Consider the following 26,390-nt stretch of genomic DNA (forward strand, 5'->3'; position numbering starts at 1 on the left):
ATTTTTGTCTCATACATGTCATATTAATTAATTGCAATATGTAGACGGTTATGCAAATAATACATTGAAGGCTCATAAATACTTCACATACCACGGAAAAAAACCACAGATACTCGAGTATATGATGCAGTTGACTACAATACAATAATGTTGTTTTATGTATTGTATGAAAATATATATATAGTACAGCCTGTTAAGATATGCCACGCTCCGGTCTATAATTTATTTATAGATGCACAAATGTGTCCCTTCGTGCCCCATTTGGGTCTTCAGTTGCAGTTCAAAATACGACTTAAACGGAATTTAATAAAAATATATGAACACGAACTGTCGTAATATAGAAAAAATTTTGTAGTAAGCAGGCTGTACTGTAATTGTATGTAATTTTTCATAATTTAGTTAAAGTTAAATAATATTATCATTTTCACTTATTTATTTGCTGTTTACAATACGTAGTTAATTAATCAACGAATAAGTATCGCAAGACAGCGAGGAAACGATGCATCAAAGGTACACTGCCCCATGGACCAAACTTTTACAATTTCTTTTAATTATCACTATGTAGGTAAGAAAATTGTAAACACTTTATATATATGATCACATATAGTCGATGTCGAGTATTTTAATTGGTGCTTATGTAATTAACAGTCGTTGTTGACTCGAGATTAATTAATTATTCCAACAGTCGTTTCTTATATGGCAACACTGTCAATGTCGAAGTGGCAAGGCGAGCCATAATGGACCACCGCCTAGATTCAATTTCTATGCATATTAAGTTACTTAAAGAGACGTACAAGGTTTCTTAGAAAGTGTAGAATGACTTTTTATCTAAATACTCGGTATGACCATAACCGAGTTGGCGATTTATTTCAGTGCGAAAGTTCTTCTTTGAATTCCGGGAATTAAATTTGAAGCCACTAAGGGAGCTGTATTTTTTGTTTATTTAGTTAACGTTGACTATGCAGCAATAGGTTATTAAAGAAACTCTGTTTACATTTGCTGATAGCGTGAAGCAGGACATCGGCCTAAAATCTTTATAGAATTAAATTAAATTTCTTAAGAAATCGTTTATAAATAGGAATATCTTCTACGGCCTTTACCATGGAGAGTGTTCAGAGGAGTTGTTCGGATTAATACCTGCAGCTGAGTTTCATCAGGACGTCGAGGCAGAATACAAAATTCCACCCGTATCACCTCGACGTCTGTCGTTCCACAACTGAGCGTTTTCTAAGGTCACGCACCACCGCTATGTGGAACTAGCTGCCCACTGAAGTATTTCCGAACCAATTCGACGTAAGGTCCTTCAAGAAAAGAGCGTACAAATTCTTAAAAGGCCGGCAACGCACTCGCGAGCCCTCTGACATTGAGTGTCCATGAGCGGCGGTATCACTATTATTATTAAATTAATAAGAGCTGGATTTACAAAAGTTAAACAGAAACGAAAATTCTAAGTCTAACATTCCACTCTCTTATTTATTCTACTCAATTTAAATTTTACAATCATTCAACTAATTAAACACCATTACACCGGGAAAATCGTCACGTGTCAACCATAACCATAAAATTAAGCCTCATAGAATTTGTATTTAAAATATACGAAATTTATTTTTTTCAAGGAACTCTTAACCTGGCTGACTCTCTCTCTATCTTGATGTTTCTCCCAACCTTCCCCATCAACTTCCACTTAGAAGGGCATTCCACATACTCCTGTGTGAGTTGGAATCGACTGTTTTTGCGTAGTCTATAAACGCCAGATACTATATAAAAATCTTTATTTTTATTTTCAATAATTACCCACAACATATATATGATCAATTGTTTAAAATCCTCGATAACCAGCTTATTCTGTGGTCTGTGGCACGAAGCAAATAATTTATAGAGATTATCGGTCTAACCAAATGAAATAATGATATATATTTACTTTACATATATTTTATACATTCGTCGGGCAAATGATTTTCTTTTCTATCTATTAATGTATTAAATTTCATCTAAACTTCTATATAATTAATATTCCGTTCTACATAACGATCATTTAAATATAAAACTTATTTATTCACACTATAGTAAAAAAAAAATTGGTCATAATTTTCTAATAAAAGCAAGCTTTTTTATAATAAACTGTTGATCAACCACAATTGAACACAGCAATACATGTAATATGCATAGTATTATTGTCTTTACGAAGGCATATGTATGTAGGACACTCGATTTATTTCTGTCATCAGACAATTCAGCCAGACTTACGACTCCACTTTACAAATTATTTCGCAACATAAGTCGATAGTAACTGCGGTTGGATTTACACAAACAAAATTTCAATCAAGCGTAATTTTCGTCTGGAATATTTGGCCATGGAAGTTCGCGTATATTATTTGCATCATTTATAAGACACAATGGTTGGTTCTCTGTAGGCGTAATAGAGATAAATGATTATATTAGAAAATTATTTATACAAATTGTGCCATACGGATATACAACAATATGGTCCATTGTAAATTTGTAAACAACATCATAACTCGGCGATATATTTTATACAATTCCGATGTACCGATTTGAGGTTTCGCACGGCTAAACATTTGTTTTGCCCCCCAACGTGGGGCCCACGACCCACAGGGGGCAATTTGATTGTTAAGGCGCTATTCAAAAATTTCTTAAAATAATTTAAGAGTTTAAATTTAAGTTCATTATATGTTTATAATAGTTATTTACTGAGTTTCGTTAACAATTCCAAGTAATTTCCTCCTAAACAAATAAAAGGCCTCAGATTTCTGTATCTGCTTCATGATCATTTGTTAATCTAATAGGCAAGCGGTGATCAGCCTTTTGTGCCTGACCCTCGCTGTCAAGTGTTGACTCTATGGGTCTAAGGCAAGTCAAGTAAGTCAAGCATCACCGTTCGAGCGAACGTTAAATTTATTTCTAAAACCGCAAACAAATCAATTATTTTAAATTAAAAAATTTGTACGTTACATTAGGGTTATAAGAAATTTAGTAAGGCTGAGGAATGGAACCAAAAAGTTATACTCCAGCATTATACTTGTGAAAGAATTTTCGAAAAATATGACGTTTGGATAACCACATACAATCTTTATACTACTCTTATCTTAATTACTTCACCGATACAAATGTTAATTGAGCTTCGTTGCACACCAAGACGGCTAATACAGCAATCACAATTATTCATGGTCATTTTTTGTGACCGCCCTTCTAAATTTACTCTTGTAAATGTACAACAAATGTTATTTTTATTGTAAATTTATTGGAGTCTAGTGTATTTGTAAGTCTTTAAACGTGAGGTATATATCAATACTATGTTAATATTCCATTGTATTCATTTTTAATTTAATTATTTATAATTACTATTTAATATCTGCTATTCAGAGACTGGGTGAGGAATACCCACTAAAACCACCACCACCTCGAGTAGTTCCTACAGAGACGCAATACAGAGGCTCCAAGGTCGCTCCTGGATCCTACCGTGTACCTCAAGTGTTACACTCTAAAACCTCTGATGCCATAAACACTATATTGGAGGTAGGAGATTATTATAGGCGTAACTTTACTGTGATTCCAAAATATTTCCAAAAAATCAGTGCACTGCAACGAATAAAAACATCGAATGGGACTTTCGTTTTAGAATACCTGAGTATAGACCAGCAGCCTTGCATTGCTTACCGATGCTTCCATTGCTTGCCCGTTACGGTTATCATCTGACCAGCGAGCTACCAGGTATTACTCTATCGCCAAGTCACAAAAGTTTGATGCTACTGAAACCTATCCGACGCACTGCGCCCTTAAACCAAAACCCTCTTGAATACTCAGTGTATGGTAACAGTAGTGTAAACAAATGGGTAATTAAACGAACCGTTATCTGTAGAAATAAACAAATCTCGCACAACACAGCAAACAGGCTACACAATGTTTACTTTCACGAGTGTTTGACATTTATTTTGCAGTCGAACGTGCAAACGAAATAAAAATCATCGTGTCACAGATAAATGAGAAACAAGTGTTCGATGTCATAGAATTAATAATAGCGATTGATTAATAGTTTATTTTTATTTCCGATTCGACTAAGGGTCCTTTTAGGAATTGGTACTTTAGAAATGTACTTCAATGGACAACTGATGTGTGGTAGTGCGCGGCATAAACTGCCTTAAAAAACGCTCAATTGTGGATCGACGGTGATACGGGTGGAATTTCGTATTCTGCCTTTACGTCCGATGATGAAACGAATGAAAAATATTCAAGCACAGTGAACACAGTGTATTGCCTTATTCAATACATTTAATAAATTCGAAATACACGATCACGACCAACTAAGGTGAAAGACAGTTCCTATTGTATTTTTCAATGTCCTTATTTGATGAAAAATGTATGACATAAGCGATGCGTGGGCGCGCAATAGATCTCTGATCTCCACCCACCGCTTCCGTCGCGGAGGCGGTCCACCACCTGATGAAGCAATCCTCGGTTAAAAATGTCTTTGTCGATTCGGATTACCATTACTATTACAAACTAATGTTAGCATCAAGAATGTTTGTTACTATTTAACGTTAAAAATACGAGTAACACATAGTACCTATATGTTAGTTAAGCTATTAATATTTTTACTGATATATTGGTAAAAGAACTACACTATACTATCTTTAATGTGACAAACACTTATAGGCAAATATCACATCCACGATGAGATAACACAAATATTAAATAAAGCAATAAAAATTACAAAAACAAAAATATTTTAAAGTGGAGGGTCCAACTATGGATATCTGGATCCAGACCTAGCTCGTTTATCAGAATGCTCTATCTGAGTTTTGACCAAAACGCGTACAAGTGTAATGTCTTTGAATAATAGTGTTCGAGCCAGACCTTTATATCTAACTAAGACAGCTTTATCTTAGTTTTAGAATGGCATTGAAGCCGCTATTTGCTCTAAACAATAAGCCTTATATTGTATTCTTAAGCTACAAAAAGATCAAATTCAATTTCACTTAACTAGCTTAGGTAATGTCTCAGCAAAGACAACTTGCAACTTGCAAAGTGCAAGTGTAATCTGTGTTGTATATTTGAATATAACAATGGGTGCGATTGACGGTTACTGGATTGTTAGAAAAACTCAAGTTAATATCCAAGTACGTTTCTCGACATTGATTGATGTTAATTATTAAAACAAAATTACTTCGTTTGAATTGTATCAAAAAAGTTTTGAGCAGCGTTGGCTTAGTTAGTGGCTTCAGCATGCGACAAACGTAGGTTCGATCCCCAGTTGTGCACCAATGGACTTTCTTTCTATCTACGCATTTAACAAACGTAAGGAAACCATAAAAGACCCAAAAACTCGGCGTGTGTCCATACTTATCACCCACTTGCCTGTTAGATTGATAAATGGTCATACAACAGATACAGATATCTGAGGTCCATACCTAAAAAAGGTTGTAGCGGCACCGATTGTCAGTCTTATCTAGCCTAACAATAATTGAGACACTCAAAAAGACATTTTAAAATACATGTTGATGATATCATATATAGGTGGTTACATTAGGTAAACAATTTCGTATGTTACGTACATACCACACCATCCGTTTGAATTAAACACTAATTACCGAGTTATGTAATCATATTTTTAGGGCATCACACCCATCCTGGCCAAGTGAATATTGGATGTTTATCGTTGTCAACTTAGCGCGAACTATGACATATAATTATTGAGTCATGTCGTACGTACGTGTTATATCTCGACTCTGATTCATCCAAGAACCAGTACTAAGGGAGCGTTCAAGTGTTACGTAACGAATTTTGGGGGGGGGGGTCCGCTTGTAAAACGTTACGCTGCGGGGCGGGGATTGAATTACGCGTTATTTTTTATATTATTTCCACTTTCCAGTACTTTACACCACATAATGGTAAGTTTTAGGTATAAAGAGTCGCTGGTGGTGGTCACAAAATCGTTACGGTGCGTTTCATGGGGGGGGGGGGGTGGTCAAGAATCTCCACAAACTAACGTTCTAAATTAAGATTCGAGACTTACACTTCTGACTCCCTCCCAAACTTACGTCAAAAATGTATTAAATTATTGTTATTTGCCTAGCTATTTCATCAAATGGGTGATTACCAGTTAGTCCCAGAAAAAGTACGGCGCTGTTTAATAACGAAACTAGGCTGTTGATTCAACTGTTAATACAACATAAACAAAACATAATTTCAAATAGATAGACCGACCTTTAGTCAGCCTCGACCATTTTATCTCGCCAATGCATACTAACCTAGTCCGCATATATTATTATGAATTCCTTTTATGATCTCATCAATAACTACTTCCATGTTGCATACATCGTGGACTCGTGTCCGCTTAGAGCTTCTACTACTACATATTATTTATTTATCAATAAGGAAACATGACGGACACATCACAATACAAAATATGAAGAAAAAAAACAAAATATATATTTCAGTGGCGCTACAACCTTTTTAGGTAAATATATATGTTAAAGTATATGTGCAAATTCCACTGATTTATTTATTTCTATTAAAGAGTGTCGGGGAGTGTCTAATTTATTAGTAATCTAACCGCTAAGTGCTAACAAACATATTATAAAACACACACAATATACGACTACAATACATTGATAAACAATATACAGACAAACATATGTACATTGATAGACAAAAAGAGATGCTAGATTTTTACTGCTAAACAATCTCAAAGTCGTCCCACCTCTTCAAATATGGTTAGAAAGTTAAATGTTAGAAAAAATCCTTGAAAGAATTCAACTTAGCGAGCGATATTTATTAGCGTTTATACATGAATCCCTATTTCCCTTGGTCACGACCTCACGCAACGGCTGGAGCGATTTAATTATTTTTTTGTTGCGTTTGTTATTGTCAGGGGAAGGTTCTTATGAAATAAAGACAATTGAGCGGAAATGTAAGAATACCTAACCACCATATTAAGTAATCATAACTTTTACAATTCAAACTTTTTTCATATAACCTTATGGCGTTTGACATTACATTGACAGAATGCGGCCAAAAAAACCAACAAAGAATGTTGTTCAAACACTTTCCTTCTGAAATATTTTTTTAGTTATTTATTACAATATTGATAGTTGAGACAGGACAACATCTGTTGGGTCCGCTAGTTTATTTATAAGATCAGGTTAACGCTCGCCACACTGAGTCATATTGGTACAGGAACAATTTTTAATGAGCCTTATGACAAGCGCTTGTAGGAAATCTTGACATACACGAAAATATTATATAAATATTAAACAAAACAATTAAAATTACAAAAATTAAACGAATATCAATTTTAAAGTGTAGCATCTAAGGGTATCTTAGCTCGTTTATCGGAAAGTTTAGCAATGTTGTTCATGACGTAAACCGCTTAATCAAAAGCCTCGACTGTCCTACACCTATATTAAAAAAAAATATCAATGGCGCTACAACCTTTTTAGGTCTGGGCCTCAGATTTCTGTATCTGTTTCATGATCATTTGTTAATCGAATAGGCAAGTAGGTGATTAGCCTTCTGTGCCTGACGCACGCCGTCGACGTTTTGGGTCTAAAGCCGGTTTCCTCACGTTGTTTTCCTTCACCGTTCGAGCTAATGTTAAATGCGCACATAGAAAGTCCAGTCAAACTTGAGATCTCAGGGGTGAGATCTGGCTGAAGCCACTAGGCCAACACTGCTGCACCTATACCTATATAGTAGGTCTATAACTTGATCAAAGTACTTAATTTAACCATTACACAAAATGTTACGGTAAACTAAATTTCTTTATTACCATAGATAATGACCACACATAATGTCAACGGCAAATCGGAGACCACAAAACTAATAAAATGGATATCCATTCGAATGAGTTTTGCTACACGCAATCATGGATCTTAAAACTTTGTTATTAGGATTCGATATTGTTTAATTATGAAACTACTTAAGCAAGATAGTTGTAATAAATACAGTATTTTATTAGTTGGATCGATAACACGCAGAGGAATTGTCAACAAGCTCACAACAACAAAAAAGAGATCATCCTCTTGCACGGTGGGCTGACAAGATTCAAATAGTCGGTGGAGAAGATTGGTAGAGAAATGCTCATGATAGAGAGAGATGGACCCAGTTGGAGGAGGCCTATACTCTATGTCGGATAGCCCGGGTCCTTTGGGTGGAATGCCTTGGCAAACCCCGAGGGCCCATCCTAACAGCTTGTGGAGGATTGATGTGTTTTAAGTGCGTACGGTCTCGCTATACCTCTGAATACCAGAAGGCCTTGAGACCCAGCCCCACAGCCGCCGCGTCATGCTCGACATGGCGCGGGCCTAAAGCGGCGGGCGTAAGGAGCCGTTCAAGTATTGCGTTAGCAGATTTACTTGCAATTATTCCCCCCCATTCCTCCTGTAGCAAAAGTTCTCAAAAACATTAGTACATACAACGTATTTGTTTTTTGTAGGAATCCTCAATAATGCATTTCGTTTTCAAGCATGAACAGTGTGTAAAAAAGTAAATAATTACTTTTGATTAATTCATAGACCCATAGTGCTTGCGTAATATTTGTACGATACCTAAGGGCAATAATAAACCACATTAAAAAAAAAACAAAGGCCCATACTCTATAATAGGTCTTTAAAAAATATTATTAGAAAAGGAACTTATTATTACAATTAAAACGGTGCAATAACAACTCAGAGCGTGATAAATTTCTACACGTGTGTTAAGGTGTTTCATAATATTTTCAATGAAGAAAAATTATATTAAAAACAGGTTATTTCGTAAATCCCCATTGTAAAACACGAGCACGTATATTGTTACGAAACGGAAAACAACATTATTTAAATAATCCTAGGTGTGAATCCTAGGAGCCAAGGCTGTACATTTTGCTCACTCAGGCTTTCTTAGTTTTATAAATGTGGCGTTTGCTGAAACGTCGGAGTTACGCCCCGAGAGTATAGCCAAGCGCAGGCTCTCTCTTCAACTGTTACATTGCATTCATTCGTTTCACACCAATTAAAATTAAAAGGCCGGCAACGCACTCGCGAGCCCTCTGGCATTCAGAGTGTCCATGGGCGGCGGTATCATTTCACATCAGGTGAGCCTCCTGCCCGTTTGCCCCCTGTTTTATAAAAAAAAAACTATCATGGGAGTTACGTTATGACCCAATAGAGCAAATCTATTTAAAAATAACCCAACCTTAGAAAAAGGAGATATTATAAAATGACGTCTAAGGTACTTTGAAATATATTTAAATTATATAAGGTAACAAAACTAAGATATATGAGCAATGTTGGCCTAGTGGCTTGATCGTGCGTGTTTGTATCCGTGAGGCCGTAGTTTTAATCTAAAGTTTATTACCTAAACAATAAGGTTACACAGAAGGATATCGTCGCAAGGCAGAAGTCGCTATTTGCTACATTCTTGGTTTCTTGCATCTTTGCAGCTGATTTTATGGACAAAAGTTGTTAATTTTAAAATGTTACAATAAAACTTTTTTGATTGTTATAAATTATATAAAGCAAGTGATGACAATAATTTAACAAAAGTTTGACGTCCAATTCAACCTGGAGTCTCAGTTCAGACAGGTCATAGGATTGGACGGTGAAGGATTCATCAACATCGTAATTCAGGCACCAAGGGCTGAACATCTACTTGGCCATTAATAAAATATTACGCCAGGATTAGGACACACGAGTCACAATGTGTTACAATTAGCAAATTACATCAGTGAACGCGAAGCGGTACAGAAATATCATAAACAGTCATCTTAATTTGACCAAATAATATCTAAAAAAAACCCTGCATCAATGTAAAGCTCTGCGTGATCTTACTATATAACAAATTATAGACCACACAGGCAGTGTCCTGAGAGCCGTCCAGACGCACCCAATATTACAGTCATCAAGATTTGTTTTGCGTCGACCATATATGAAATTAAGTCTAAGTTTACTTACACTCAATACATTGTGTTTATACTGTGATGGACACAGACAAAAGAGCCATATAAATTACCTTTCAATTATTTACTGATATTCCAACGTTATTTTGTACTAAACCTTTATAGCCTGATGTGTTCATATCATCAAAACCAATAATAATTACCAATAAAACGGATAAATAAATATGTTATTTGCTGTTACCTTCATTTTGAGTATGTAATTTCGTTCTGCATACCTTTTCCTGTAACAAAAACAAAAATAAATTAATACCGCGCACGCAAAATATTAATTAACCTAAGTAAATAGCGGCCTATGCCGGCCTCGCAAGGCTGGACATTTTGTTAAATAATTTGAAAATTGAAAGCCTCAGAGTTACTCAGAGATAATGTAGCATCCTGTCCATGGGTAGAATGCCTGGCGAACTTCAAGGGTCCATCGAGACGTAAGACGTGTGAAGATCTGAGGTGTTTTATGTGGGTCTCGCTACTCCTCCGAATAGCAAAGGGCTGTGAGTGACCCACAGTCCCCGTGTTTGAGTTTGAGTTTACATACATTCCAAGCTATTCGTTGAAAACTAAAATGTAATCTATAATAATATGTCAAGTCAGTCTAAATAGGAATTGACCAAAAATGTCGAAATTTTAAAATAATAAGATGCAGTTCCTCTATACTATAGACGTTAGAAATACCAATAGTATATATATAGTATATATAATATAGTCTATCTCTATAGACTGCATTAAATAGGTCTTAAGTAAATCTTGATAAACATATAAATTTATTCATTAAACATATTTTTAGACGCGCTGCATATGTTATATTATTACTTATTGGAATGCACGCCCACAATGCAAATAGTGGGTGAAGAGTGAAAGTGGTCTCATGTATTATGAATTCATAGATTCCACTTTAGAAGTAATAGTTCTAAATGTTACGAGATAAAACTACATTTAACAATCCACATTCAACGCCAAGAACGCCTTCTATATTAATAAATCCAGATTGATGGACCGATTTCGCTACTTATGATTTTGAAATATTTGTGAAAGTTCAGAGGTTTAAACGGTTATATAAAAAAAAACAAAAGCATGCATTATTTAACTTTTAACACTGTCTTTTGCTTTGTTAGAAATAGAAAATTGTCACGTGCCAAATATGCTTAGGCTCATTCAGAAATTCGTGTTTTCCATAGACATTTTACATAACTATAAGTAAGAGTCACCGAGTCATCTAGATGTGAATCGCATAAACATCGCAAATCATTTCCTAATTGTAATATTTAGTCTCTACATACAAAAATTAAAAAAAAAGAAAATTATAACATTTGGTTATTTATGATTATGACAAATATTACCTAGGTAACATTGAAAATGTTTAGAAAATTAAAAACGGCTTGATGTATAAAGTTGCCGATACTTTTATTGTTTTTCGAAGTAATCTCCGTTCCTCTCTACACATCGTCGCATTCGATGGAACCACTGAGAAAAGCAGTGGGCCTATTCTTCCTTAGGGGTCTATGCTATGGCATTTTCGTACGTTTTTACCGCAATTAATTAACAATGTTTCTAACTGGCGGGTTTTAAATATTTTCAGTGCTACCAATGTATAAAGTATGTATCAAAAAATATAAAATACAGTTCTATAGGTTGTTTAGTATAACCTTCATTGCGAGATCACTGACCGTATTCCAACTAATTATACAGTCTGCAATTAACAATTCTAGAGCAATTATCAATTGAGGCGCGATCTTCGAAGCCATAAGCTAACCAATCATCCCCGCGAAGCCTCAAAACCAAGTCAATGAACCAAATATAGACTAATTTATTATAAGCTCAATGAAGAAATCTCGGCCAAGTCAATCTGTCTGATAAGATGAAAGTGGAGCGGCAAATTATCTGTTTCTCACGTTGTCATCTATTTTTTTAACATCATATTTTGAATAAATATAGCATTTAACAACAGGATTTTGATAGAGTACTGCGGTGTCCTAACATAAATAAAATAAAAAGTCTCTATTCGAGTGCTAAAAAAAATGCAGAGTGAAGGTCTCCTGAAGGAGAATATTCGTTTTGACATATTCATCCATTTGTCTCTCATCTTCACTTCTATTCTCTAATCTTTTTTATATGCCCGATATCTCTTTCATTACTTCTTCCCAGGTTTCTGGTGGGCGTACTTTCTGTTTTCTTCCATTGGCCACTGGCCATAGGAAGAAAATTACGTCTTTTTGGAGCATCATGACAAACGCGGGCAATGTGACCTTTCCACTTACTGTATTGAATATGTTTTAATCACACACACGGCGTGTGTGTCACATTCACGCACAAAGCGTGTGTGTTGTGTGTTATGTTTGTAAACCTTTGTATTACATTGTTTTTTACTTTCTGTAAAATTTTCAAATAAACACATACTAAATAAAAATATTACTTAAGTGAAATAACTAAACATCCAATAAACATCTCATTTTAATAAGATCGCAAACAAACAAACAAACTTCAATTAAAATCGCGCGGTCTTCAGTAAATCAAACAAATTAATGGCATGCAAAGTGCATCCAATTAACTTTACCACATTGACGTCATTAATATGGTTACCAGCTGCTGCAACATATGTTATTGCCGCATCATCTAAGATCATAAAATAATAGTTGCCTCAGAGTTCTGTATCCGTTTTCTTAATTCTCCTTTATTTATGATTCCTTTTTCCTGTCGTATAAACGTACGCAGATATCTGGATCAATATTTCTGGACAGAGTCTGAAGTCATTTCGCTCATTTTTTTTTATAGAACAGGGTCCAAACGGGCAGAAGGCTTAACTGATTATTTCAGTATAATTGGTATTATTATTATTTTCTTATGCAGCCAAGTTCACATTTCAAAGATCGTCATGCTCACTTAAATGTCATTGCTTGTGGCGGCGTCCATGCATCGTGTTCTCTCTCTCCTTAAAATATGGCGAGGGGGCTGATGACTTGCCATGCGTGATACTAGTCCGTACTTGAATTCGTGTATGCGGTGATGTTAGTTATTTCGACTATGTATTTGCGTGTTGTTCCCACGAGAATGTAAGTGCGTGCTCCTATTTCACCATGCCTCCTGCTGATAGAGGATCCTTGACAAATCTTTGTTTTTAATTTATTTTATTATTATTTATTACTTAAGATGTTACGTGGAACATGGTGTAATGCAGCTCCTTACAAACGTTTTGTAATACAAAAAGAAACTTGGCGATTAAAAAGAGTGGCGGAGAGTTTATTGCCAGTTCTTCTCTTCCGTTCTACGCTCTTGATTTGAAACTGACAGTATTTGTAAATTAGAAGCATTATTTCTTTTTTTGGCGTTCATAAGTGTACATTGTTACCTATATGAATAAATGATTGTTGACTTTGACTGATATTAATTGATACCGCCTCGTCCATGGACACTTTTCATGCCAGCGGACTCGCGAGTGCGTTGCCGGCCTTTTCCTTCCATTAGTTTAGAGATTCGCTAGGACTTCATGAGTTGCACTTCGAAGTGGATGAACTGAATTAAGATTTATTTGATTCATCAATATTTTTTTATGTCCAATACGTTACCTACACGAACAGGTTTAATAAATTTTGAAACCCAGGCCCTGCAGATACGCCATTTTTATTACTACCACACACCGTAATGATGACATAATGATTATGGGCAGCTTTCACTATTAATTACATGGCTTCGAAGCAGCAACGACAAGTAATATTTAAATTTGGAACAGTCATTATCTTGTTGTTAATGTAATTTTAAAGGCTATGGTAAAATGTCCCTAAATTTCTACTTCCTGGCCAATAAAATCGATCAAAAATATTTAAATTAAGAAATAGTTTCGGAGCTATTGACATGGTCAAAAGGCTATCTAAAGACTTAATATTAAATATTATAATTAATATTAATTTGATAACGTAATGATGTGATGATATGATTGACATTGTAGTAACTACTATGTAAAATTGTACCTTTGAATGATGTAAGACAAATTTACACGCCATTATGTGTGACAATATGCGAACCTTAGATCGTACCACTACAACATTTTCGTACCATATTCTTGCAAATAAATTATTATTATAAACATGGCAATTCCGTCAATATTATTAATGAATAAAATTGAATTACGAAAACCTAGTTCTTATTCTCGTTAGCAGTTATATCCATAGAAGTATATATATAACGTTATGAGGAAAGCTGTGTTTGTATGGTGAAAACGCAAGTAGTATGTCAGCAACATAGCTAAAAAGGTGAGAAAGGTCCAACTCAATCTGTGAGAGAAACCGACACAAATTCCTTTCATGTTCGTAATTGATGTCTTGATACAACTGACAAGTAGCTCTATAGAAGATTGTCAAAGATGAAAAAAAAGACAATGGCGCTAGCATTGACCTAAGGAGTTTTTAATAGGTACCTGAGTCACAGAAGACATTAAAAGGTGTAACGAACTTGCCAACAATTTTCTTTTACAAGATGCTTTCAAGACGCTGCAACCATAATCATTACACCTTGCTCTACAGAAAAACAAATAAATAAGTGGCGCTACAACCTTTTTAGTTCCTCTTCAGATTTTCGTATCTGTTTCATGATCATTTGTCGATCTAATATGCAAGTAGGTGATCAGCTTGTGCGTGACACACGCCTTTGACTTTGTTTGCTGCGCACGTTGGTAGTTGGCCTAGTGGCTTCAGCGTGCGACTCTCATCCCTAAGGTCGTAGGTTCGATCCCCGGCTGTGCACCAATGGATTTTCTTTCTGTGTCCATTTAACATTAGCTCGAACGGTGAAGGAAAACATCGTGAGGAAACCGGCTTGCCTTCGACCCAAAAAGTTGACGGCGTGTGTCAGGCACAGGAGGCTGATCACCTACTGAGACACATAGATTGAGAAATATCTATGTGTCTCAGTAGTCATCATGAAACAGATACGAAAATATGAGGCCCGCACCTAAAAAGGTTATAGCGCCATTGGTTTATTTTTTAGTTTGCTGCGCACAAATAAATGCGCATATAGAAATTTCATTGGTGCACAACAGGAGATCGAAATAACACCTCTGCCTGGCCAAAATATAAAAGCAAATCAATTCTCGGCAAACAACTCCTAGACACTGGACTTCAGCCTTTGCAGTAATAAGTGCTTTCGATTCGTTTCATTTATTATAACTAGGCCAACCAAGATGACCACCAGTTCTGACTTGAATATTCATTCTGAATCATCGTTATTTCGATTTGACATCATTCGTACTTCGTCCGTTCGTGACGTCAATAAAAGAATCCAAAATAACAAGAACCGTGACCTAATTTTAAATAATGAGAAGCAAACTACTTTATAATCTCCAAATTGTAAGTTTAATACGACAGTAACAGTAAATGTAATTATTTTTTTTTTACTTAATAGTACGCGCACTTCATGTATTACATTATTTAATTTAATATTTAAGTTATATTTCGTTTAATTTATTGCAAACAACACCAGATGGCGTGTTCAATGTCACCGAGTTGAAATAAACAGTTTTAACTTTGTGATTACATCATTTCGGGGCGAGCCTTGTATGTTTTACCTTAACGGTTATTATATATTTACAAGCGACATTTAATTCTCTCGATAACTTTAAGGTATTGCAATTTTTATCTAAAGTCGCTGTCATGTTTGTTTTGTTCATTGGCAAACTTCAAACAGATAACGACCCGGTGGGTCGTTATTTAGAAACTTAGCTTCTAGAGTTTTACAAAAGCCAATATTTTAAAGTATAAGCCTCAGATTTCTGTATATATTCCGTAATCTTTTGTTTCTGTTAGTAGGATCAGCCTTCTCCCTGAGGTTGTAGGTTCGATCTCCCGCTGTGCTTCAATGAAATTTCTATTTGCGCATTTAACATTTGTGCGCAGCAAGCTGCTGACACACGCGGTCGACTTTTTGAGTCTTTACGCGCAAATGTTAAATGGGCACATAGAGAGAACTCCATTGATCCATAGCTGGGATTCGAACCTACATCCTGAGGGATGAACTTACCCAAAAAAAGGTATTGTGCAAAACCTTTGTTGCTGGAATTAGACCATAAACCTCATTATCAGAGTTATACGCTTTTCTTCACAAACGCAGTCAGCCTAATTGCGTCGTTCTAATCATCTGTGTCTTTTCTTTACAGGGTCAATATAATTCGATAAAAAGATACGAAAGAGAAGTTCGTCAATCGTGCAATTCGACTCATAATTTGTATGAATTAAGTTAAAGGCATTACTTTTCAAATATGGTTCAATTTAGAATATTTCAAGGCTAAGAGCTGGCTGAATGAAGCTACAATCCCCACAGATCGTAACCAAGTTCACATAAGGACAATACTATTGTACGATGAATATTATTAACCACTAGAAAACAAGTGTTTATACGGTAACCGATTTGTTAACTTTTGTGCAGACCCAATTTTGTAATGTTTTCTGAACATATTAGAACGCTTAGAGCAAACAACGCTAAGTGTGGGAAAGGGCGTGAGTGTATAACCGGAATATCAGTTTTCCATCAAGCATGATTGATGTTTTGCATCCGTGAATGGCTTTTAGTAAAAGCAGTCCAACTTACAATCACCATACGGCGAAATTAAGTTCAGCAAGAGAAGGTCATTATAACATAAATCAGTGGCGCTACAACCTTTTAGGTCTAAGCCTCAGATTTCTGTATCTGTTCCATAATAAGGTGTCAATCAAAGGCGACTTTTTGGGTATAAGATGAGATGTTGTCCTTAACCGTTCGAGCGAATGTTAAATGCATATAAAGAAAGCCTAATGGTGGTCATCCGGTGATGGAACCTACGACCTCAGGGATGAGAGTCGCACGCTGAAGCCAAGAGGCCAACACTATGCATCAGAAGCAATACTAGACTATAGATGGCGATACAATTTCGATGTTTTCTCAATATTCTTATATCGCAGCCTCAAGGCGATCAATCACGAGTTAAAAACTTAGTATTGAAGTTCAATCTCAACCGCTATTGGAAATAAGAGTACGTTGTGTTTAGCGTGCCTACTTTTGAATCAATGTTATTTAATAAAAAAAACTAGGCTTATAGGTAAAAATATTAAACGCCTGATTGAGTCGAATCAAAGGATTCATATCGAGTGGAAGGCGAGATGATGATTGACAATATTGTTAAGAACTACTCTTTAAAATAGTTTAAATACATGTACATAGACTTTATTTACATCACAATAACACAAGACAGGAGAAGTTCCCAGTTCCAGTTCTGGTAGTATATACCTGCAGTATATATACTAATCGCGATACAACCTTTTTTTAGATTGGGATTAAGATTTCTGTAGGTATCTGTTACGTGATAGTTTCTAATAGGCAAATGGGTGATCAACTGAAGTCGACTTTTTAGGTCTAAGGCATGAGCGGTGTCACGTTTTCTTTCACCATATCAGCAAGTCTTAAATGTGCACATAGACGGAAAGTACATTGGTACACAGCCGGGGATGGAACCTACGAAGTCAAGTAAGACAGTTGCAGTTGAAACTAGCCCAACACTGCTGCAATACCTGCAGTATACATACTGTATTTGTCTCTTCAAAGCCTTCAACCATGTTCCTTTTAGCTAGTATTCCATTAGTAATAATCACATAAACAAATTATTAATTATTATTGATCGTTTAACATCCGCCGAGCCAACAAGGAAATCCTAGAGGAAGTATCCACAACCATAAACGTCTAGTTTTATCGATTATGCATAGATCCAATTATAATGCCCCAAGTGTACCTACAGCAACACCACGGCGCCATATTTACGCGTTCGGCGCGTGCGCAGAACGGATACACAGAGTATAAATAGACGTTTGTCTATTTTGGAGAGCGCCACAGGGCGGCCATGTGCCACTAAAGATGATGTCTGGGATCCTATTTATTGTAATTAGATTCTGTACCAATGACGCATTTATGTTTTTAATGCGTTGTGTCGATTCAATTGCTTCTATTAAGAGGTGGAACATAAAAATCAAACAGATGTTTTAGTACAATTATTTAAATTACATACAGTCGACTCGATAATTTGAAACTCAATGGACCAGAGATAAATTTCAAAATAACTAAGAAATTTTATCGAACACAAAAACTATCTACAAAATCATTAGCAAAAACATGTTTGTCTTGCATTCCAAGCATTCCATTCAATGAATGCAAACCCACGCGCACAAATCCATAATACCATTCAAAATACGTTGCTTTGTGGTAGGTTGTTAAGTAACTAGGTATCCTTGTGCCTACTTTATAGGATCTAACATTGGTCATGGTAGTGTAACGAATTTTATAAACATAAAATTCCACTGATAAGGGTGAGTCGAAACATGCAGGCAGTTTTTGCCGCGCACCACCAATGTGGAACCAATTGCCCACTGAAGTATTTCCGAACCAATTCGACTTAGGGTCCTTCAAGAAAAGAGCGTACCAATTCTTGAAAGGCCGGCAACGCACTTGCGAGCCTTCTGGCGGTGTGAGTGTCCATGGGCGGCGGTGTCGCTTCACATCAGGTGAGCCTCTTGCCCGTTTGCCTGCTATTACATAAAAAAAAATGCATCATAGCTCACTCTTTACATTTTTTAAATTATTTTTTTTACATGTACAAAAACATTTCAACATCATCAATGGCTGTACAGCACCTTATTGTTCTTAACAAGAATCTTTCGCTATATCAATCTATCTCGTGCATCCAATTTAGAACACATTGTTTCGAGTTCTTTGACAACTCCTTTTCCCACCAACGCAGCTTCAGTCTACCGGGTTTTCTCTTACCAATAGTTTGTTCGTTCAGTTCTCTCGTCCGCTAATCGGCGCAAATGTCCCAACCATTTGAGCATGTTGATTCCTATGAATTGTTGTATTTCTGTGATCAAGCACCGTCATCGCAATGAGGGTCAATTTTTTCTTAAAGAAACTTACGCACGAATATATAACCTTCTTGCTAAGGTTTCAGAATGATAAGTAAGCACTGGTCGTACTGAGTTTTGTACAGAACAAGATGTTCTTTCTGAGAAGTTACGATCGGAAGTATTTACTAACGCCAAACTAGCAGCGATTTGCGTTCATGATGCGCCTACTGGTGAACATTTAATGATTCTTGATTAAGCGCTTAAACACTATCCTATGCAATACTATCGACTATTTCTTCAACACCTAAAATAGTTTGGATGCGATGACACATCTAAGAATATACTTATTACTTATGCTTATTCTATGCATAACTTGCATCTATTTACAGTAATGGCGCACTAGTGTAACTTGAAAGGACTCTAGATAGGCAAGTATAAAATGTATTTATAGTTTTATCATCAATTTATATACTTTAATATTACCAATCTCAATGTAACCCAATCCCCATCATCTAGAGAGTACTGGACTATAAATATGCTATTATGAATTTTGTTATATATTCAATTGCACGTTAACAAAGCCGTGTATAAATAAATAAATAAAAATAACAGGGTGTGTAATTTTTTTTATCTACTAATTTCTCATTGGTGAAATGTAAACAAACATGAATAGATAAAAAACATTTTCCATAGATTATACAAAGACAGTAAACATCTGTTTTCATTTGGTATAACATGACACGTCACAAGTGTATTCGAGGTATATTTAAACAGAGATCAATGACCTTACATCGACCCCTGTCTGCAAGAGGGCTCCGCAGATTACTTACGAATTTTATTAGAAAGAAACAAATATAACTATTCCGTTATACGATTTAATTCTTTATCTTTCAGAATCAAGACGATATTTGAATTTTGATATACAGGATTCCACTTAGCGCAATCTGTCGCCTCTTATCCAAGCTTTAGTACTGTAATGTTGTGACTTTAAATCCCGGCTGCGAAAATTGAATCAGTCGAGAAAATTTAACAATTATTTTTTGGGACGGCCGAGTTTATTATTACTTGACAAATAATAAACTAGTGCTAGTTTTATACATTTACGATACCTATACAATAATTATGGCTAATAAGTAATATTATGTTGACTTAATTTTCTACAATACTAATAAATAGGTTAAACTAAGGTAATGTTCATTAACAATCTTAGTGTTTTATAATGTTTTGACACTATGTTCGTGTGTCCGAGATACCTAATTTACTTAGTTTATACTCACTACACTAGTTTTAGTAACTCAAAAGGTTTAGACGTCTCGCTGCCGTTGTATCAAGAAGTTGGATTGCCTCATTCATGGGTTATGAATTATAGCAAAGCATCACATGGCAGCATAGATATTCTTAGTCTTAGAAACGTTGCAGTTTCCTTATCGTATCGTTAGAGGTAAAATTGTAACGATGCCCGATGTCGCAATGCTAGTTACGAAATTACGGCACCACATCGTAAATGCGTCGGCGCACGTTAAATTAGAGCAAGGCATCTGGTGAGAAAATCAACTTGTAACCAGGACATTACCGTTTCTATATACTTCTAGTGTTATCACTTATGGCTTACGCCTATGGACTTCACAATGCCAGTGTGCGTAAGTGCGTTGCAGGCCTTTTAAGAATTGGTACGCACTTTTCTTGCAGGACCCTTAGTCGAATGGGAATCAGATTCACGTGAGTTTAGTGATAAATAACATGAGCTATCTATCACGCAATGTAATGAATTACAGTGATGTACGAGTCCATTTAAGCATAGAAGTTGTGCCTAATCACTCAGTAATATTCAGTCAGTCAGTCAGCTTAGATAACGTATGCTTTTTCCTCCTACGTACGCATAAACATGACTGGAACATAACCTTATAATACGTTTACGTACTCACGTACGCAATGTGAGCTTAAAATCATTTTTTTTATTAATAGAACACGGGGCAAACGGGCAGGGGGTTGACCTGAATTTAAGTGACACTCAATGCCAAAGGGCTTGCGAGTTTATTGCCGGCCTTTTAAGAATTTTTAGGCTCTTTTCTTGAAGGATCCTAAGTTGACATCTTTCGGAAATACTTCAGTCGGCAGCTGTTTCCACGTAATGGTGGTGCGCGGCAAAAAATGCCTTAAAAAACGCTCAGTTGTATAACAACGGACATCGAGGTCATACGGATAGAATTTTGTATTCCACCTTGACGTCCGATAATGAAACTAGGAATGTATGGAATATTTAAACAATACATTTCTTGTCCACAGGTACATATTATCTCTTATTTACGCACGCATTACATTTAATTATATTCTACATCCTGACATGCTAAACTGGACTATTTTGTAATAATTCAAAACATTTTATCACATAACGTGCTATTTTTACTGCAAAAACTAACGTTGAATATACGAACACAGTAGAATAAATTTATTGGTCTCCTGATAACGAAGATAATGATGCATAAAAAGGATGTATTCAAGAAACTTTGCGAACAAAGGTCTGGACAATTGAACTTAATGGATTGATAAATAAAAGGAGTGGCGGTGATGCTATGAACCTCGACCTATAAAATGGTACAAACAAATAAAAAATGATACGCAAATTACGTAATGATGTACGTTACTTGTTGTGTTTTACGAGTTTGAAGACGAGATACGGTCTCAAATATGCGTCTGCACCAAAGTCAAAAATGGAAATTTTGCGCTTTCTATGTTTTACAAAGACAATATTAGTGATAAATAGTATTCGCCACCGCAAATCGATATTTAGTGCGCAAGATACAGTTTGCATAATGGCGCTTTCAGGCGATATTTTGAGACTTATACAATGCCTCTCACTCATATAGGCGATGTATAATTTTATTACACACTTGTATTTGTGACTACAATTACGCTGACGATAATTATTTTATGAAATTAAAAGTTCTATAACCCTCCGTTATTTACAAAATCATGAACTTAAAGTTCATAAATGAATCTGACAAAGGAACACTATTATATACATTATCGTTATTATAGTTTCATTACGTTACGTATATATATACCTTCGTAATTTAAAATCTGACAGTTTTGAAATTTTTCATAAAATATAATTGTGGAATTCCTTTTGATATGATTTATAATATAGCGACCATAGTGGCTGTTTCGGCGCAGAGGAATCAGTCACACACGTAATCCTATAATACGAGGCTGTGGCGTGTAATGTATAGAAATTCTCGGACCACTGAGGTCGCTCCGTGAAATCTACGAAGGGCCGAGGAGACTTATGGTGACTCAGCTGGGTGAAACACCGCTTAAAAATAATACTAATAATAATTAATATACGGTTACTATATTATTAACCAAGCTCAGAAATGAGGGAATAAAGATATGTGTGGAAGCATGTATTTCGAGTGAGTTGTCAGAGTATTATAAATAGGAATTAGAACAACTCACGCGCAATATGACTAACTACCAAATTAGTTACGAGGTAATAAACATCCTTACAAGAGGAATCATCTAACAGTTACAAATTTTCAAATCAAAACATAATATTCGCATACATATTTTGTTTTATATTTTAGGTACTTGTAATATTGATATTGTCCTGTCAATGGTGTATTATTAATCAAATTTGTAGGAATAATTTATAAAAACACACCTTAAACAATGGGTTAGGGTATGTATGTGGGGTGTGCTCATGATGTAGGTGATGTTACAGATCAAAAATTTCATCAAAAGACGCGTTGTATAATGTAACTAAGAAAAGTAGGTATTTACAATTTTACGGTGACATGACTTTGTGTCTCCGTTTATACGTTGAAACAGTTTTAGTATTTACCAAAAAGGTCGAATCTTTATAAGGTTGTCGTTACAACATTGACCTTTATGTGTCAGCGAATTGCAAACTGTTTATACACAAGTGTAAAATATTTGCGCATAACGTCTTTGGTAAATTTAACAGCGTTTCAAATGTATGGTCCAGCCGTCGATGTAAAATTAACATACTATGACAGAGAATTTTATTATAAACTGAACATCGCAATAAAATATTTTATTTCCTTGGAGTTCAAGAGCTTGAGTAAACGCTGGCTTAGTGGGTACTAAAAATAAAAATAAACAGATAGCTAAATGACCTTTGGACACGGTCATAGGTGACGTCATCAATAGCAGAAAAACCGGTCCAGATCATGCGTGACCACGGACGCTTGCGCACTCCTGAATCATCCGATTGTGGTTAGCTCACGTAACATAAGTCTCAATACGATATAATTTCAATGGGAATAACAAATCTGTGCTCTTTCATAGACTTAATCAAGGAAACCTTAATCGTTTTCAATGAGTTTTATTTAGTGTAATTTATCCCCCCCCCCCTGTCAGCAATAGTAAGCAAAGCTCTCAAAAATAATAGTCCATAAAGGTGTTAATTTTTTGTAGGAATCCTCGAAAATGCATTGCGAAATTTCGTTTTCAAACAATATGTGGGTAATACGTGTAAAAAAAGTAAATAACATAAAACCTCTTGACATAATCACCAAATAAGCAAATCAAAGACCTTTTAACATATACTGTAGATATACCACCAAACTTCAAACATTTACAAAATGAAAAAAAAACAATACAAAATATTCAATACATTTAACTAAGTAATACCAAATTCGGCTGTGTTATGTGATGGTGTATAAGTGAGGGTATGTACGTATGTAGTACGTGTGGGTACTAGGGATGTGCAAGCATAATGCAAGTGATTTAGTACTATATATATTCTTAGTACTTTTAAGCATATTCCACGATAGCTTAAACAAGACAAGGCTTAAATATTGGTCGTTGATGGGTGTATGCACGTGTGTGCGTGAATCATACGAAAATGGCTCCCGTCACCGTAGAACGTCTCACCTCAAACCATTTAAGTGATATTATAAGTTAATAAGGCAAATTATGTTGAACGCGACAATTATTATAAATACCGGTCACCATTACTTCGTAATTTGAATTGCAACATGGGATTACTGGTTGATTATGATTTTGTAATCAATATAAGTGGGAAGAAATTACTTTAGCTTTCAATCACTTTCTGTCAGTTTCGTATTCCTCTGTCTCACTGTCATAATTTTTTATAATGTTTTTTTTTCTTTCTCTGTTTTGATAAGTTTATAAGTTATTATTTGTGTTAATTAATATTAAGATGTCATTGTTTGAATTATCATTATTATTAGTCTTATATTAAAAATTGGATTGCGCTTCTTCTTCATGTAGCGACACGCGTTGCACCATGTTCCTCTTTTTTTTCAGTGTGTAAAACGTGTAAATAAATATATATATTTTTTTAATTACTGAACGACACGGATTTCCACTTCACGCCAAAGTTGTGGATATCTCCTGGATCCTTCTCCTCTCTACGCCCATTGTTGGTTTGACGATTCTTGCCACAGCATGTATCCTTACAGATAGCTAGGAAGATCGGGTCCAGTACTTGCAGGGATGGGTCACCATCTCTTTTCAATAGGTCCGCAATTTTTTTTAATGAGGTGAAAATGCACTTAAGCAGGCCCGCGCCAAGGATATCGAGCTTGAAGCGGGGCTGTGGGGCTGGGTCTACACTCATATCCCTCTGCTATTCAGGAAGGTAGCGAGACCCCACCCACAAAAACATCTCAGCCACACGTCCTTGAGATGGTCCCTCGGGGTTTGCCAGGCATTCTACTCAAGGTCTCAATAGGTCCGCTGTGCCAACCCAGCCAAACTCCTTCCAAAAGCACAAAACACTGGGCGACCTCACTGTTCCGTAAAAATATATTAGATCATTGGATATATGAAATAGATAGTCGTCTCGTTTCTGATCCTACTAAGGTGAGTTTAAAAATAATTTACATACAACAAAAAAACGTGTCGAGAAGGAAATAATTAGATTAATAGCTCTATTATACATTCGCTGACTAAAATGGTTAGAGATTTGTGCATAAGAAGCAATTAGCCGGTAAGGCGAAGGGAAAGGGGGCGGAATGCGAGATACCGTTAGTGTCCGGCAACAGCCCTAGTTGGTCACTCCTTCCACACTGCAGCTCGATTTTGTTGACAATACAACAATTTTCCGTTTATGTTACTAAGAAACAATTCACATAAAACAGCTCGTTGACTTCTTCATAACATAGGTTTGTTAATTAAGGGTTTATTTAAACAGATTTAATCACTAATAGGAAAAAGGTTCACGGCCCTGTGACACAAAATATGTGCATCACAAAAACTGAATGAAAAATGTTGACCAAATATCGAAACCAATTTCTCTTTTGGCAACGCATAAATCAGCCAGTACGAAAGAATTAATCCTGGGATTACCCGTTGTCATACGAGTGAGTGGCCGTCACTTGACATGCAATAATGCGGGCTTTGACGTAGGGGCTTATGTCCCGAGTGTCATTCAATATAGCCAACCTTTTAAGATAAATCACGATCACCCCATCAGTGATCCCCAACGATTCGACTTTCTATATAGATGACATTATCTTTTAAATTACAAAAAAATGCCCATCAATCGATATAAAACCAAGGTTTACATTTATACAATTAATGAAAATCTAAAAAGTTTGTATATGTGCGCAAATTACTGGCGGAAATAAAAAAAAATATTGTGTTAGTGCATTTATGGAGGACGACTACCATCGACTAAAAAGGGTAAATTGTAAGAGATATCTCCACAGTATAAAAGAAATCTCGCTTCCCGCCGTCTTTACACAAGACAATGAGACATGAACGACCTTAAATATCGTAGATATTTTGCATTCGATTTTCAAAAAATTCTAAAATCGAGTATTCACCATAACAATATATTTTCTTATATACATGTGTCTTCACTACGACATCATGGAACATTACGATCTAGCCTAGCTTAAGACTAATAAGTAATTTAAGTCGAACCTAATTAACTAAAAAGGATTGTTATCATAAGTAAGTGTCCAATAACACTACTTATAATCTCTATTAAAGGGAAAACATCCTGTCCTTGTGTTAATTTTTTTTCATTCACTGCTTAACACTTAACATTAAAGTCCACTATAATAATATGACAAGAAAATCAACAGGTAGCGGGTATATTAAAAGATTGGCGATTTGCGCAAGACAAGAGACATCACACTTTTAGCAATTAATTAATTAATTTCCAATACCTATATGGCAGCTTCGCGTTTTCAATTTAATTAAAATAATTAATATGACGTATTGCCTTTCTTTCAAAATATGTATTATGTTACTTAAGGAGATTTTTTTAAATCCATTCTTTCGATTGGCATCATTAAAAAAAATGGGGTTTTTTTCACATTTGAGTCGGTCCGTTTCCCAAACGAAACAAATATTTTTTAGATAGCCATTGAATGTAGTTATTCATACTTGTTTTTTAAAATAAAATAAAGTTTTCATTCAGTAAAATATCCTATCTAATGGAACTTCTTTCCCTTGATGTCCGATAGTCTCTCAATACTAGGCAGTATATATATGTATATCTAATACATTTTTAACATACGAAAGACATCTAAGTCACGCAAACTCTCGACTCTGGATCAGAGTTAGATGTTTTTCTCTTTCCATGTGCA

The 26,390-nt window shown here is 35.5% G+C and overlaps 1 protein-coding gene across 3 annotated transcripts in view; it reads right to left on the reverse strand.

The window, feature by feature from the left end:
- LOC123716166 (unc-112-related protein-like) overlaps positions 1-26,390 on the reverse strand; it is a 42,806-nt gene that overhangs the window by 13,324 nt on the left and 3,092 nt on the right. For 2 of the 3 annotated variants that reach the window (XM_045671771.1, XM_045671772.1), the window contains exon 2: positions 10,171-10,176. In XM_045671771.1, coding sequence (XP_045527727.1) covers positions 10,171-10,176 — 6 coding nt within the window. Of the gene's footprint in view, positions 1-10,136; positions 10,177-26,390 lie in introns of those variants that run through there. The other variant, XM_045671773.1, reaches the window with a different exon arrangement.

This window comes from Pieris brassicae, chromosome 11, assembly GCF_905147105.1.
Source record: "Pieris brassicae chromosome 11, ilPieBrab1.1, whole genome shotgun sequence".
Classification (NCBI taxonomy): Eukaryota; Metazoa; Arthropoda; class Insecta; order Lepidoptera; family Pieridae; genus Pieris; species Pieris brassicae.